The 16,919-nt window shown below is 38.4% G+C and overlaps 1 protein-coding gene across 2 annotated transcripts in view; it reads left to right on the forward strand.

The window, feature by feature from the left end:
* The window catches only part of TMPRSS11A (transmembrane serine protease 11A), a 47,380-nt gene that overhangs the window by 17,312 nt on the left and 13,149 nt on the right, over positions 1 to 16,919 (forward strand). Inside the window, exons 4-7 of one of the 2 annotated variants that reach the window (XM_037042047.1) lie at positions 5,309 to 5,376; positions 7,322 to 7,482; positions 14,335 to 14,373; positions 16,479 to 16,650. In XM_037042047.1, the coding sequence (XP_036897942.1) occupies positions 5,309 to 5,376; positions 7,322 to 7,482; positions 14,335 to 14,373; positions 16,479 to 16,650 (440 nt within the window). The remainder of the gene's footprint in view (positions 1 to 5,308; positions 5,377 to 7,321; positions 7,483 to 14,334; positions 14,374 to 16,478; positions 16,651 to 16,919) is intronic. The other variant, XM_037042058.1, reaches the window with a different exon arrangement.

Consider the following 16,919-nt stretch of genomic DNA (forward strand, 5'->3'; position numbering starts at 1 on the left):
CTTCCAGTTATTAATTTCTACTTTCATACCATAATAAAAAAGTGTTGGCATATTTTCAACGTCCTTAAATATTTCCTAAGATTTGTTTTATGACCTACCACATGATCTACTCTGGAGAATCTCTGTGTGCACTTGAGAAGAATGTGTAGTTAGCTGTTACTGGATAGAATGTTCTGTTAGGTCCATTAGTCTGACATATGGTCAAGTGCAATATTTCTTTGATGGTTTAATGCCTAGATGATCTCTACATTGTTGAGTGAGGTACTGAAATCCCCTACTATTATTTTATTGTGGTCTATCTCTCCAGATCTGTTACTGTTTACTTAATTTAGAATCTCTAATGTAGGGGACCTATATATTTATTATGGTTATATTTTCTTGGTGAATTGACCCTCTTATCATTCTTTTTCTTTTTTTGTATGCCAAATTGACTTATTTTTTATGCTGTTACAATTATTCTATGTCTCTTGTTACTGTTTTTTAGATTATAAGCTCTGGTCTGTGTCAGTTTTTGAAGAGAAAGGCAATGTTTAAGCAACTGTATTGGAAATAGGAAGATTAACGGATATATTTGCAGATACATGTGCAGCATAAACAAGTCATGATTGGAAAAAAATGTTTTCTGGGAGAGTTTTTTGAGAAAGGAAGCAATATTAGCAATCTGTAAACTTCCTGATAAAGTTGTAAATCATGTACAATCTTCACTGTCCTGGATAACCTATTTATATTATTATCCATTCATTATTTGGGCCCTATAAGAGAAATTAAAAGAAATCTCTCTCTCTCACACAGCATAATCAAATTTAGACATTTTGAGGACAATACACCTGGAGAAGACACGAATCTTCTAAGCAATGACCTTCCCTTGCTTCAAGCATTGTAGTTTGAATATCTTCAGTACAACTTTAAACAGATACTAATTAGATACTTTCCTCTTTTAGAGAGGTAATTCAGAGACGTAGGCTTTTGTAGTATATTTAAATATAGTATACATAATAATGTTTTTATTACCCTTAATTGCAAACCTTTTACTTCCATGAATTTATTCTGCCTGTCCATTTGAGGACTATAAACCAATTTGGGATACCCAATATATTGCTACCTGCTATGTATATGGTTGGTTAGTCACTGATGTCTCTGTTTCCTTCTGACATTTCACAAAGAAACACTGAGTAAAAACTAGTACAATCAAATAAATAACTTTAATAACATCACAAGACATTACAATGCACTGGGTGACATCCTTACCTCCTGGTTTGGAGTAATCAGAAAGTCACACTTCCCTGGCTTACCACTCACACACCCACAGATCCCATATGACCCTGTAACACTGGGTTCAACTGCCTTCTCCAATTGACACAGTGCTGGGTTCAAAGCTGTGGGAGTTACAAGGAGGACTTTTGTGAAAATGAAGTGACTCAATTCCCAGAAGGCCAACATGCCCCCAAATCCTCTGAGCCCCACCAGTAGGCCATGTCCTATATAGGCATAGGACAATGATTCACAGCTGACTTATTGAATCTTGGGTTTTGCCAAAAACCTAGAGTTTTTAATAGATACAATAATAACTTCAAAGGATTGCAACAGAACTATTGAGAGTATGATCCTTATTTCTGGAGGCAATGAAGCAGGCTGCCTTTGGACAGGAGTATGACAGTTTCTGGTTCCCTTAATGTGCTGCTTGCTACCTGTAAGTGGGTAGGAGCTCTTAGCCAGAATCCACCTGTGTGCTCACCCTGCGGTCAGCTGGCTCAGTGCTGCGTCAGCTTTGGCAATTCACTTATTTAAAGTGTGTAATAATAGTATTCACCTCAGAGGTTGGTGTGAAAAGGAAATGGGCTCAAATCCGATGGAGTTGTGCCAGCTGCACAGGTAGAAGGCAACAGTGACAACTATTCTTCTACTACAATGACTGTAGCCTCATCATGGAGGATTTTTCTCACGAGGAATCCAATCACCTGAAAATGTCAACAACGAGGGAAAAACTCCCTTGAAATAATTTATGGGAAATTTATTTCTTGAGAAATAAATAGAAATTTATTTCTAATGAAATCTCATAAATTTCTTGAAAAAAAGCAAGACCTTCTGATAAGTAAATTTTCTCTTTTTTTATTTCATTGAACAAAAACATGTTGTATTCCTATACAGGGTAGAGTATGAAAAGTTGAGTCACTGTGCTTTTTCGTAGAGAAGCTAACATCCTTGCATAAGTAACTCAATTAATTAAGACTGGGAAGAAATGACTCCTCTGGTGTTCAAGGAATAGCCCCAAAGGAGGTATTAGCTAAAACAGACCTTAAAGGAGGGTTGTGCTAGAGAAAAGCAGAGCTGGCCGAAGGGGGAGGGTGCCGCAGACCAAGCCGTGGTGCTGGAGGTGGGGCTGGGGGTCAGTGGCGGCTGGTGCAGCCCTCGGAGTTCTGACTCTGCTTTGTGACTGGAGGCTCCAAGGCAGCTGTGCTCTGTCCTCTGTTTCTACCTCGAGTTCAGCCCTTGTAGCAAGGCAACATCTATGGAGTCCTATGTAAGGGTTAAAGGTGTATTTTTAAAAGCATCTTTTATACATCCTGTGGGTAGTTTTCTTATTACAATTAGGGGAAAGCAACAGAATCTGAAGTTTTCTTCATAGCATGTTTTGGTTCCTTTAGTTCCCAGGGGCCCCTTCGGGGTGACAGTAGAAGAAACTGCTTTTATAGCCCATTAGCCCATCTCCAGTGGCCGGTTTTCAGTGGCCTAACTATCTCAGCCCTGAAACTCCCTCTGTGAGTACAAAGACTGCTGTGAAATTGTTTAATGGGGAGCATCTGACAGTAAAGGTAGGCTACATGTATAAACAGAGCGAGTCTGGGAATGATTACTAATGACTGGGTGAGGTCTGTTTGTTCGAGTCGACAGCCTCGCCCTCTTTCATTAAACACCCAACTAACCTCCAATTGCCCCCTTCGAACTTAATCTCGGTGCAATTACCGGCATTTCAGAATCATCGAACCTAAGAGATACTACCCTGAAATGCAGTCTTTACTCAGTGTTAGGAGACTAACACCAACTACAAAAGTCTACAAATGCCTCTGATGGGGAGTAGGATAAATTTAGAAACCACTTACTTTATTAGGTGGTGTAAATAATAAACTTACAACAAGCTGGCACACAACTTTTTAAAAAAGTATCCTCCAAAATTTCTGGGAATTTAGAATTCCAAAATACTGGTAGAGTCTGCGTGTGACTGCGGACGTAATCAATGAGGCAGTGTCCTAGAATTTGAGTTATAAAAGAAAACTTTATTTCTGTGATCACTGAAGTTACTTCTGCCTGGATTCTTAAGTTATTATTTCAGCTTCTATCGTCTCAGACAGTTGGACCGTTCAAAGACAGAACTGAGGCTGGGTTTAGATATTCTTCTCAGCAGGCGTGTTGCCATGAGTGATATCATCCAGAATCCAAAAGTTACTCCAGTACCTTCACCAAATTACTAAGGGCCAAGGGATCAACGGTGGTTAGAATTTCAAAGGATAATTACAAACCAAACTTTTTAAAATACCCAACTGCTATCAACTTTTTTCTTTTAAATATTTGTCACTTTTATCCTTGTTGTTTTCTGTTTGTTTGTTTGTTTGCCTTTGCTTTTCTTTTGGATTTCCCCAGAACACTGAGTAATAGGATTGGCTGTGAGTGACAAGAAGAGAAATGATTATAACGATGGCACTCTTGTGAAACTGAATCTTCCAAAATAGTTTTTTTTTTTCTAGTGTATATAAGTCCCACACCTCCTTGGCCCCATTAAGCTTTTCTTACTTAAATATGCATAAAACTGTATTTTGGATCTAGCAATTTCTCTGTTTTCTAAGCGCTGCCTTTGATCTTAAATGTACAGCTATTTCCCAATACACATCTTTACAACTTTAATACTTTATTTTTTAAAGCCAACCAACTACTTATTTGATAACTTTCTATTATGTTTTCTATAAAAGGAATTGAAGTGAAATGTACATCACATTTAACAGGCAGGCTGTTGTATTTGTTGAGAAGAGATTACCTACAAACAGAAGACCTAAGTTTAAGTCCCAGTTTATCATCTGTGTGATCCCAGGAAATTCATATAATGTCTCTGAGTCCTAGTTTCCTATTTAAGTAAAATAAGAATCAAAATAATCCTTAGTTTATAGCATTATTGTAGGGATTAAAGGACATCATGAAATTTTTTTTCTCAAGCGTGTATGAATGCTTGATAATGCTCAAGAAGTCATGAATTCCTTGATCCCTGAAGTAGTCCTGCATTTATTTTCATCTTTTACGGTTTTCAAAATGAGAGCTGGTCTTCTTGCCCCTTCCAGAAGCACGTAGGACTTGTGTTTTCACATCTGTGGCTCATCTACTACCAAACAGGAAAGGCAGTGCTAGTATTTCAATGACACTGCTGCCACCAAGTGGTCACTTAAGGATTCTGCAAGTCAAAATCTACGCGCCGCACATCAAGGTGTAAGGACGCTAAAACAGGCAATTAAACATGTGCATGCGGACCAAAACAGTAGCTTCTCTTCTCCTTCCTTGGTGACATAAACTGAGTAGCACAACTTTTATCTAACCTGCAATACCCCTTTACTCTTTCTTCCTCCTTGATTTACCCTAGAGCCCACAATCAACAATTTAAAAATCCTTAGGTCTCTCCTAAATCCCTAATCCCTCTTTCCTATACATACAAAGACCTGAAACGGGGTCTGAGGCCTGAAATGCCCAGATGGAGACTGGGTACCACTAGTAGTGAACTACCATGATACATCCAGTATTTTACATGTGTTTAATCCTTAAAACCCTAGGAGCAGCATAAATATCTTTGTTTTGCAGGTTAAGAAACGAAGGCTCAAATTGGCTCAATCTCTGAGCATCAGGTTAGGGTTCAAACCCAGGAGTGAGCCAGGGTTTTCTCTACCTTCTTTCAAGGCCTCCTCCCTCCATGGCCCATTCTACTCTGCTCCGTTCTACTTTACCTTCCATGGGTTTAGGTATCTTCTACCCAAGATGCCTGCACTAGCACATTCAGAATCGCCTGGTGAAATTCTTGCAATATGAATGCCGAGGTACCTTCCACATCAACTGTAACTAAACCTCTGGAAGATAAACTCCAGCATCTGTAATTTAAAAAAAATAAAAGGTTCTACAGACGATTCTGTTGCACTGTGAGTGTAGAGAACCACTGGTTTAAATAATGATATTGCTCATGTTATAAATTTTTTTACTGCTTTAACATTTAATCAGGGGTATATTCTCATGATAAAATGCATTATTGACAGAGCTTCTCTCACTGTAATAACAGGTGGATGACACATTTATAGATTCGGCCTTGAACGAGCATTATATCAAGAATCGAGTAGTCAGACTGACGTATGTATATCTGGGCAAAGGCGGAGCCACAGCCTAGGAACAAGGGGCAAAGGGGACATGGACTGTGAGCCTCTGAGAGTGAGGCCCTTCGCTAGGGTGCCTCGTAAGCATCTCTCTACGACAGTCTCAAGACAGCGTTGACCTCCACTTTGTGAAGGAGAACATGAAAACTTAGGGAGGTTAAGTGATATGTTCAAAGTTTCCCAAGTGACAGTTTTCCCAAGTGGCAGAACGAGGAGTCAAACCCTATCAACTGATTGCAAGGCCTGGAACTACCAGAATCTGTGGTCTTGGGAAAACCCAGTAGCATGTCACTGTGGGCATGAAGTTGTATTTTTTTTAACATATACATCATTTCAAAAATATTAAGAAGGCCAAGTTGACTGCCCTATGGGATAATGAGATTTACCTGTAATAAAGCCCCAGTGTCAGGAGGCATACCTAAGCAAAAAGATGTTTCTGTTTTAATACATTTTTTGTTTGTTGTGGTTGAGGGGGAAAACTCCTATCAGTTGCAGAAATTGCTCACAGGTTTCGATTTTGTTGTTTGGAAAGCACATAGCAAAACATAGACGTAATAGGTGCAAACCTACAGGCCTGTGTGACTCATCTTCTTGAAGAAAATGAATATCTCCAGACAGATGCATTTGAAGGAAGTAATCACTTTTCTCATCAATAGACTAATGCCTATTAACAGACTTACTCCAAGTTCCTCCCACCTTTACTGAGTAACTAGTGATCTCTGGAAAAATTTTATAATATAAATTTTATAACATTTAAGAGATAAAAAGCACATATTTGCTGAAACTGTCTACATTCCATGCCTTCTGTTTTTAAATTTTGGTTTGCCATAATATTCTAACAACATTATCATAATCTTATGGACTCCTATGAATTTGTAGCCGTCATCAGTGAATTTTTGTGGGAGTCCAGAGAAGTGCCACCTTGTAAACAGTGTGTTCCCTGGGATAAAATGGAGAAAATCACTTGGTCCTATATTTGTCGATTTGACATAAAATTCTGATTATTTATGTCTCCATATTCCAGAGCCCAAATGCATCACAATATATAAAAATGCCCCAGAACTGATATGAGTTCCTTTTTGTAGTCAAAAGATTCCAGAAAGAAGGCCATTCATATTTTTTTAGAGCTTGAATCTTACGAAGTGTACAAATAAGAGACATGGCAGATCAAAGAACACATTTTAACTTTAAAAAGACATTTAACTGTTTTGTTTTCCTACTTTAAGAGAATATAAAAATTCAGTCCCACAGGTAGATGGACTTGAACCTATTTATATATTTTTTAAAGTTCAAGAAATTGGATATGTTTAATCTGGACAAGACGTGGGGACCAAAATATCACTATCTTTAAATATTTTATGTGGAAAGGGATTGATGTTTTATACATGTCTCACCTGGGAGACCTAAGCTTAAGGAAGGGACGACATAGGGAGATATATTTCAACTCGGATTGAACTCTCTTAAAATCAGAGCTGACCACAGAGAAATAGCCTCTTTAGGGGAGTAAACCTCCCATTATTTTAATGGCTGAGCTGGGGTTAGAGGGCCACTTGTCCTAGAATCTGTAGAGGTAATTCTGGCATCAGATACATGAGCCAAAGAGATCACCAGTTTCTTCCAATTCTCAGAGTTTCTGATCTTAATGGTAATTTTTTGATGACTGAGTCTTACTTAACAGCTATAACAAGACTTCAAATTAGTGGGCAAAATGTGCTTGACACATAAGGAAAACTTGAAGAGAGAGCATATGGAATGGCCATGGGTCAGAGAGTCACATGTGAAAAAAGGATCAGTGGGAGAGGGTTGGCAGGGGACATCTCCAGCAAGTGGGGCATAGTTCAGGGGAGGAAAAGCCAGGAAAAAAGTGTCTGATGACGTCAGGTATATTCTTGAAATAATTCTCTCTCTCTCGTGTGTCACAGTCCAGAGGAAGGTGGTGTGAAAGCAGATGTCGTTATGGTGTTCCAGTTCCCCTCTGCTGAGCAAAGGGCAGTAAGGAAGAAGGAAATCCACAGCATCTTAAACCAGAAGATCAGGCAGACGAGAGCCTTGTCAATAGACGCCTCATCAATCGAAGTTAACGGTAAGTAGGTACCTTCCGATGTGATTTGAGAGTCTCTATTAAGTTCATTTTATGGCTAATCTTTAATTTTCATGCCATATTGCTATGCCAAATAATAGTTAGAATATAGATACAAAATTCAAGTTAAAAAAGTAAAATTTCAAGGTTTTATGATTCTCTAGTGAAAGGATGTCTGAGGTCAGTGGTCAAGTGGTTTTTCCTGTAGAAATTGACTGGTGCTGCTCCCATGAACAGAGAGTTAATTAATCTGACCCAGCCACTGCCTCCACGACTAAGTGAAAATCTAAGCATTTAGTAACAACTGCTTTTCTGGGTGACACCTTCTTGAAACACAAACTCATGTTTTGCCTTTTAAAAATATGAATAATTTTTTTGTATTGTGTATAGAGAAATTCTTCTAAATAGCAAAATTATAGAGTTTTTGTTTTCTTTATTCCTATGGGCATTTGGAAAAATGCTAAGTTAATTTTGGAGCCCCTAAAGCCATTCTATAAGTAATGAGTAAAATCACTAACCTAAAAAATTATGGCCACGATATCACTATCACTTCTCTAAAAAAGAGAATCAACCTTTATCAGGGCCCTGTCTATGCCTTTTATATGCAGCATCTAATTTCTGGATTTCTATGAAGGAGGCGAATTTTCTTTTATAGATGTGAAAGAAGAGCTAAGAAACTTTAAGACTCTAATTTTTAAAAAGAGACAAGATTCAAATGTAGGTCTCTCGTTTATTGAGCGTCTCCATTTCAAAGGCTCTGTGGCCAAACACATGTTGGAAATTCTATCTAAGATTCATCTCTTGGAAAGGCATTCCCACATTAGCACAGTCAAAACTCTGAGGAGTCCAGTTAGACAGAACCCTGTTTACCCTCACGCATTAAGCTGCTTCCACAAACCTCTGCTTACGGCAGAGAGTGCAGATTTCCCCTACAAATTCCTAAGGACACCATCCTTGGAGTCGCAGAACAGAACCAGAGTGACTAATATCACGTGTGAAACAGGCTGCCCTGCCCTTGGAAGGGTCTGGCTGACTCTTGAAGAGGAACGTCACCAGGAAGTGAAAATCTGAGGGAATGGGATGGGCAAGAGCTTGCTGCTGTGGCAGAGAGGCAGCTCCTCAGGGAATAAACTGGGGACCTCTCCCAACCCGAGAGGGGAGAACCTGTCAAGGGCTTAATCTACAGTCTTTGTTAAGTGGGAAAATAAATGAATCCAGGTTATGAAATAGTGGCAATCCTGATAAGTTACCTGGTATGTTCTATTTAATTTCCAATAGCCAGTTAGTTTGCCAGGAATCTAAAAGCCTGAGCTATCTGAGGCCTGAAATAAGGCATGGAACGGTCCTGGACTGTCTGGAGTTTTTGTTTCTCACAGGCTGAGTCTGTGAGCTGCAGTTTATTTTAATGACTGTAGCAGATTAAAGGACAGGATGTGCTGATGGGGAACCTGATTTAAGAGTTACCTGACTAATTCTAATTCCAGTTCCACTGAGTCACTGCAGGACCACCCAAGTAATTGGGCCATGCCCTTCCCTTCATTTTTTCCACATTATCATCTATAAAATTGCAGTGATAGTGTTTATCTTTCCTGATATCATAGAAATACCATAAGAATGTAGAAAAATCTCTATAATATGGAACATATTGCCGCTTGAAAAGTAGGGCCGTAAATAGTACATACTCTTTGGAAATCTGAAAGCATTAATGTGAGTGATTGACTGGTAGCACAGAAAAAGCTAGAACCTTGAAGGTTTCCAAATCTCTAAATGTAAAAATAGCAGTGTTTCCTAGTACTTCGGAAAGGCCCGTTTAGTGGAAAGCTCAGTAAGAAACTTCAAGACAGTTCTTATAGGCAAAACCATTGCTCTCTAAGAACACAATTTCTGGGGACTCCCAGTGAACAGAAAACTGCTGCCCGAGATTTGGCCATGATTTGTGAAGTATGTGTTTTGTTCTGACAAATAACTGTGTGGTGTGGGTCCTTCATGAGATGCGGTGTGTCAAAGCAAAGCCGAAATCAACATCTTTGTGTTGCAAACATGGCCAAGGCTGTGAAAGAGCAGCTCACTGCCTACATGCAGTGTGGGGGCTCCGGTTCCCATCACGTCACCAGTAGTGTATATAGCCCTTGATACTAACTGCATTACTCCCACCTCAGAAACGTGTTGGAGCGTTACTTTCAAGACTAGGGTGTTATGTTTCTTTGCACTCCTGGATGTGAAAAGTCAAAAGATTGGTCAAAATTAGAAACCTTCGATAACTAGTTAGTTGTGTGTAGGTAGTTTGCCTCCAGGTGTGGTCATTCTCCCTAAAACTTCAACCCTTAAAAACCTAGTTACACTTACAACCATTACACTTAGCCCAATATCATTCCTGGAAAGGGGATATTTGCATCTTGCTCAAACTAAGCTGAAGAAGTTTTAACTGAAGAATCTAATATTATACCATTTTCCATTCTAGTTCACTACTAATATTGAACATATTAAATTAGGGTTTTTTAAGTAAAACTAGAAATTTCCTAAAAACTACATTTGACAGAAAAATGAGTACTTTCCATACAGTAAGCATTGAGAATCTGTCCTGAGAGATTATTTCTTTACCAGTGAATGACTTGGGCATGCCTTTAAGGCTACTTTGAAATTAATATTTTCAAAACCCCTACTTTGCAGAGTTTACCATCACTAGTTTCACAAATGGGATTGGTAGAGGTAAGTAGAAAAAAATTCTTACTTTACACAATGAGAAGTTAGATGCAGAGAACAGGAGTCTAAGAAACATGCCACTGGTAGAAATCTGTAAAACAGTTTATGTTCATTCTGCTCAGTAAGTAATTTTATCTTGAAAATTAACATAGTTTTTGGCAATCTTCTATCAACTTAAGTTTTTTTTCCTTTTTAAAGGTTTATCTTATTATGTTATTACAGTTGTCCTAATTTCTCCTGTTGCTCCCCTCCACACAGAACCCCTCGCTCCCACAGGCAATCCCCACACCATTGTTCATGTCCATGGGTCATGCATATAAGGACTTTGGCTATTCCATTTCCTGTATTGTACTTTACATCCCTGTGGCTATTCTGTAACTACTTATTTGTACTCTTTAATCCCCCACCTCTTCACCCAGTCCCCCATATCTCCCTCCCATATGGCAACCATCAAAACTCTTTTCCTATCCATGACTCTGTTCTTTTTGTACACTTAGGTTGTTTTTCAGATTCAATTATTGATAGACAGGTATGTATTGCCATTTTATTTTTCATAGTTTAGATCTTCTTTTTCTTAAGTAAGTCCCTTTAACATTTCATATAATAATGGTTTGGTGATATTTAACTCCTTTAGTTTTTTCTTGTCGAGGAAAGTCTTTATCAGCACTTCAATTCAAAATAATAGCTTTGCTGGGTAGAGCAATCTAGGTTGTAGGTCCCTGTACTTCATGACTGAATATTTCTTGCCAATCCCTTCTAGCCTGCAAAGTTCCTCTTGAGAAATTAGCTGACAGTCTTATGGAAATTCTTCTGTAGGTAACCAATTGCTTTTCTCTTGCTCTTTTTAAGATTCTCTCTTTAGCTCTAACCTTTGGCATTTTATTTATGATGTGTCTTAGAGTGGGTTTCTGTGCATCCATCTTGTTTATGACTCTCAGTGTTTCCTGGAAATGCATGTCTATTTCCTTTACCAAATTAAGGAAGTTTTCTTTCATTATTTTTTCAAATAGATTTCCATTTTTTTGCTCTTTCTTTTCTCCTTCTGGTACCCCTGTGATGCAAATGTTAGAATGCCTGAGGTTGTCCCAGAGGCTGTTCATGCTATCATTTTGGGGGGTTCTTTTTCCTTCTTGTTGTTCGGATAGATTGTTTTTTGCTCCCTTATAGCCCAAACCATTGATCTGATTTTCAGTTTTATCCATTCTACTGTTGTTTCCCTGTAAATTGTTCTTTATTTCAATTAGCGTACCCTTCATTTCTGACTGGATCTTTTTTATGCTGGTGAGGTCCTCACTAAGTTCCCTGAGCATCCTTATAACCAATGTTTTGAACCTTGCGTCTGATAGATTACTAATCTCCATCTTGTTTAGTTTTTTTTCTGGAGTTTTGATTTGTTGTTCATTTGGGCCACATTTCTTTGTCTCCTCATTTTGGCAGCCTCCCTTTGTTTGTTTCTATGTATTAGGTAGAGCTGCTATGACTCCCTCTCTTGGTAGCATAGCCTAATGTAGTTGGTGTCCTGTAGGATCCAGTGGCACAGACTCCCATGTCACCCAAGCTGGGTAATCAAGATGTACCCTTTGTGTGGGCTGAGTACACTCTCCTCTTGATTGCTCTTGCAGGTCAATAGGAGCAATTTACCCAGGCCACTCAGTTGCAAGGACTAGCTGTGACCACTGACCATGAACCTCCTGCCCTCTGTGGAATATCAGCTGTGCAGATGCAGGGTGATGGTTCTCCATTGTGGTCTGTAGCTGTCCACTGGGTGCATAGGCCCTAGTGTTTCCCAGATTGTGCAGGTCAACATCAGCTGCCACCTGTGTTCTTCTCAGGGCCACCCTGCCTGAGTTATAAAGCAATCTGAGATGACTGCTAGTTATGCTGTGCTTGGAGATTCCCAGAGAAATCCAAGCTGTGAATCTAGGCTGGCTGCTGCTAGTACCCAAGCTGGGCCCACTTAGCAATATGTACCCATTGAGCTAGCTAGGAACTTAAGAAGGCTGACTGCTGCTTGTTTCAGATGACTTTGGAAATTGTGAAGCATGAGCCATTCATGTGAAAAGTTGCTTGGGTGAACCCATAAGTTGGGTGGACCGACAAGTTGGGTGGGATGGAGTCTCAGGTGATCTCCAGGGTAGGTCAAACAGTGTTAGCCAAGCTGATGGATCCTGTGATATGGTACCAGGCTGCCGGCTTTGTGGCTCTGTGGGGGGAGGGTTCAGAAAACCAACAATGGCCTCTGACTAACTTCCTGTCTGGGAGCAAGCTATCCCCAGCTCTTGCCTTGATGCCAGACACATCAGTTCCTCCCTGTATGCCACTGGTGCCTTTCAAGCTACCTCTCTGATACTGGTGCTCAGAGGGAGTGAGTCTGAGTAAATATGGTATGTTGGTTCTTTAAGAGGAACTGCTTCAGACTCCAGAAGTTTCTTCCACTGGCTGAGTCCCAGTGGTTTTTACAGCCAGAGTTATGGGAACTTATCTTTCTGGCACCCTGGGCAGGGTGGCCTGGTGTGGGTCTGGGACTCCTTATTCCTGAGATATCCCTCCTATACTTCTATCCAGTGCATGTGGATGTGGGACTACTCGTTCCACGTCTCTATCCCCTCTACCAGTCTGGATGGATGTAGTTTCTTTAATTCCATAGTTGTCAGACTTCCATTCAACTCGATTTCTGACTGTTCAGGGTGATGGTTGTTCTATAATTTATTTGTAATTTTGATTTGGTTGTGCGAGAAGGCAAAACATGTTTATTTATACCACCATCTTGACTGGAAGTCTCCCAATTTAAGTGTTCATGTTTTCTTTATCAGATTCTTAACTTTGTTGGAAATTAATAGAATTTAATCTTAGTATATTCAATAATTGACCATTGCCAATATATTCAGCAGATGATGGATAAGAAAACACAATAGTTCATTCTTCAGAAAAAAACATTTTGATAATTTAAAGATTGTGTTTTAATCAACTTTTGTCAGAGTTTTTACAGTTTTTTAAAAATTCCTAAATGCGTTCACCAAAGAAAAGCTTATATGAACTCTTAAATAGAAGAGGTTAAAGCAGACCTGTCCTGATTAAGTCTGGGTTCGAGCCTCAAAATCCCATCTACTTGTTCCCTCTTTCCTCACTTTCTCTGTCTTCTGAGGCAAAATCCAGAGGCTTTATTATGCACCGCTGGAAAACCACTGTTCAAAAACTATTTGTGAATTTTAATTATCCACTATTTGTGCTTTAATCACCCACTGCTTGAGGTGTTAGACACCTAATTGGAGGTTGCTTACATGTCTCTATAAAAATTATGCCCATATCCTATTATATCAGATAGCCATTCTCCTGACTGATGAGTGTGTTCAACTGTCTAGAATCTACATATGGTCAATATTCTCTGATAATTCAGGTTATGAAGGCCAATCAAGANTGGTTGTGCGAGAAGGCAAAACATGTTTATTTATACCACCATCTTGACTGGAAGTCTCCCAATTTAAGTGTTCATGTTTTCTTTATCAGATTCTTAACTTTGTTGGAAATTAATAGAATTTAATCTTAGTATATTCAATAATTGACCATTGCCAATATATTCAGCAGATGATGGATAAGAAAACACAATAGTTCATTCTTCAGAAAAAAACATTTTGATAATTTAAAGATTGTGTTTTAATCAACTTTTGTCAGAGTTTTTACAGTTTTTTAAAAATTCCTAAATGCGTTCACCAAAGAAAAGCTTATATGAACTCTTAAATAGAAGAGGTTAAAGCAGACCTGTCCTGATTAAGTCTGGGTTCGAGCCTCAAAATCCCATCTACTTGTTCCCTCTTTCCTCACTTTCTCTGTCTTCTGAGGCAAAATCCAGAGGCTTTATTATGCACCGCTGGAAAACCACTGTTCAAAAACTATTTGTGAATTTTAATTATCCACTATTTGTGCTTTAATCACCCACTGCTTGAGGTGTTAGACACCTAATTGGAGGTTGCTTACATGTCTCTATAAAAATTATGCCCATATCCTATTATATCAGATAGCCATTCTCCTGACTGATGAGTGTGTTCAACTGTCTAGAATCTACATATGGTCAATATTCTCTGATAATTCAGGTTATGAAGGCCAATCAAGAGGATATCAAATTATTATTCTTTGTTCTATTTTGTTTTTCAGCAATGAGCTCATCAACAGGGAAGTTAACTGTCCAAGCATGTAAGTCTAGTTAGCTTATAAAAACAAGTTCGATTTTCTATATCAGTAAGGATATCTTCAAATATTACCTTACAATTTCCCATCTATGTCCAACTTTTCTTTGGGAGAAAATAAAATTGGACAATATAGAAATACTTTTCCTTTACTCTGAGACAGATCTTTTCTCATGTTCAAAAAATAGTTTAATATATGCATAACCCATATACACAGGCAATGGTGTGGTGAAGGCCAGAGAGAAGGGGGTTGCAGGAGCAAAGTAGAGGTAGGCAAAGGGGGAAAGTGATGAGAACATCTATAACAGTGTCAATAATAAAAATAAAGTAAGAAATAAAAATATTTCATATGGTTGAAATTTTGGAACAATTTGAGTAAGTTACATATATTTCTGGTTTGGAATAAATGTCTTTGCTTTACTAAATTTTTTAAATGCTATTAAAATGTGCTTTCTGCTGAAAAAGCAGAAAATAAAATAATGAGAAAATAAATAAAATCTCAAATAAAATAATTTTATTTATCTCAAATAAAATAATGAGAAAGTGATACGTGGGGAGATCGGTCCCTATCTGTGACTGACCTATAAAACTTGCTTAGTATATCTCACCTTCATGGTGAGCAGTAGCTCCACTTTCTTTATATCATTTTGGTCAAAATTCTGAACGATTTTATAAAAGTGATGATGAATATGAGCAAAGGTCTTTATGATTTCACCTATGTATCTTACAAACACACCACACTATACATATTCATTCATTCATTCATTCAACAAATACCAAGTTCCAGAAAGTAAATACCATTGGCGGATGACATGATTCTACTTCTAAAATTGAGAATTTCAAGGTAGGGAAAGACATAAATAAATCAGGAAATCTTAAAATATTAGGATAAATGCTATGACAGAGAATGTCCACATGGCTATGACAGTGAATCACAGTCAGCTAACCATCTTGTCCAGTCAGAAAGGGACTTGAGACAGCAAAGAGGAGATGCCATGTGTCAGGTGACAAGTAAGATGGCTGTCCTGGGCAGGGGAAGTAGTATGTAAAAATGTCTTCTGAAAGGAAAGTACATGGTCATTACTCATAATTGTTCCAGTGTGGCTGGAACATAGAATGGGGGTTGAGGGTATCAGAAAAAAGCATGATGAATGATGACCAAAGACCAGACCATGCTGTAGCATTTCAACTTTATTTGACGAGCAGTGAGAAATCACTGGAGGGTTTCATTTGTATTGTAAAGATCACGAAGTTTTCAGTGTGGAGAACAGATTGGAGGAACAAGACTAGAGTCAGGGAGATAAACTGGGAAGCTATTGTTATCTTCCAGATGAGAAAAATGGTACTGTAAACTTGAGTAATGGCAGAGTGATGGATATGTCTAAAATGACTGGCCACAGTTGAAGTGTAATCAATACTAGTAAAATAAAATGTTTTGATACCTAATTAGTAGGTTCAAGAATCGAAGCTACTATATTTTCTTTGTTAACACCATACTTTAAAAAGGTTTAATTCATAGCAGGAACCCTAAAGAGCAAACCAATCTCTGATCTGGTGCACATAATAGAATACATATTTATTCCCACCAATAGTGAATACAGTCTTATGTGGAGACATGGGACCCTTTATCCTGGAGAGTGAGAGACTGATCATGGTACATTCACTCATGCACACTTTTTGAACTAATGACTCAGAAAAACATACAGGAGAAGAAGTTCCAACAAATAGGCAGTTACTTGTCTGGTCAGCTCTCTTGTGAAAAGTTCATGTCAAAGTAACACTATTGAATCACCTAAAACTGGAAAACTATGATCTTATATTAGCTTCCAGGACATATAGATAATTGATATCACAAAGTCTTAGGATACACACTTTGTAGTGTGTCAACCCTTTGTGGCTGTACATAGCTTCGGTAGGCAATATATAGCTACATCTATAAGTGCAGGGAGAGAGCAAAACATCAGCATACTATTAAATACAGAGGATGGCTATTAATATTGAACACATTTAAATAACAATAGTTGCAAATATTGCATCGTAATACTCCATTATGTTCTTTGTATTAAAAACTATAGAGACATTTCTGTAACTTAATGATCTCATCTCTTTCAGGCTGTGGTAAACGAGCTGTTCCATTAACTGTCAACAGGATAATGTCTGGAGATGTTGCGGCCAAAGCTGCCTGGCCGTGGCAAGCTTCCCTTCAGCGTGATAATGTCCATCAGTGTGGGGCCACTTTGATTAGTAATACATGGCTCATCACTGCAGCACACTGCTTTAAGAAGTAAGTTATGGACCTTAACTTAGACCCCACTACTGCTAAAAAACAAAAACCAACTTCTGAGTTTTATTATGTTCTGACTAATAAATAATACTTCCAAATATTACTGAGGTAAAACAAGAAACTGCCTTCAGGTTATTTTCTAAAATAATGTTACACTTGCATACTTGTTTGGAAAGTTGGAGGGGCAGGTGTAGTAGTCATTATCCTAGTGTTCACAGAGTTTTAAAGAAATTGTGTAAAGAAGCAAAAGTCATCCTAGCACAATTTAC

This window comes from Sturnira hondurensis, unplaced genomic scaffold (assembly GCF_014824575.4).
Source record: "Sturnira hondurensis isolate 20B ecotype Veracruz unplaced genomic scaffold, ASM1482457v3 Scaffold0000566, whole genome shotgun sequence".
Lineage (NCBI taxonomy): Eukaryota > Metazoa > Chordata > Mammalia > Chiroptera > Phyllostomidae > Sturnira > Sturnira hondurensis.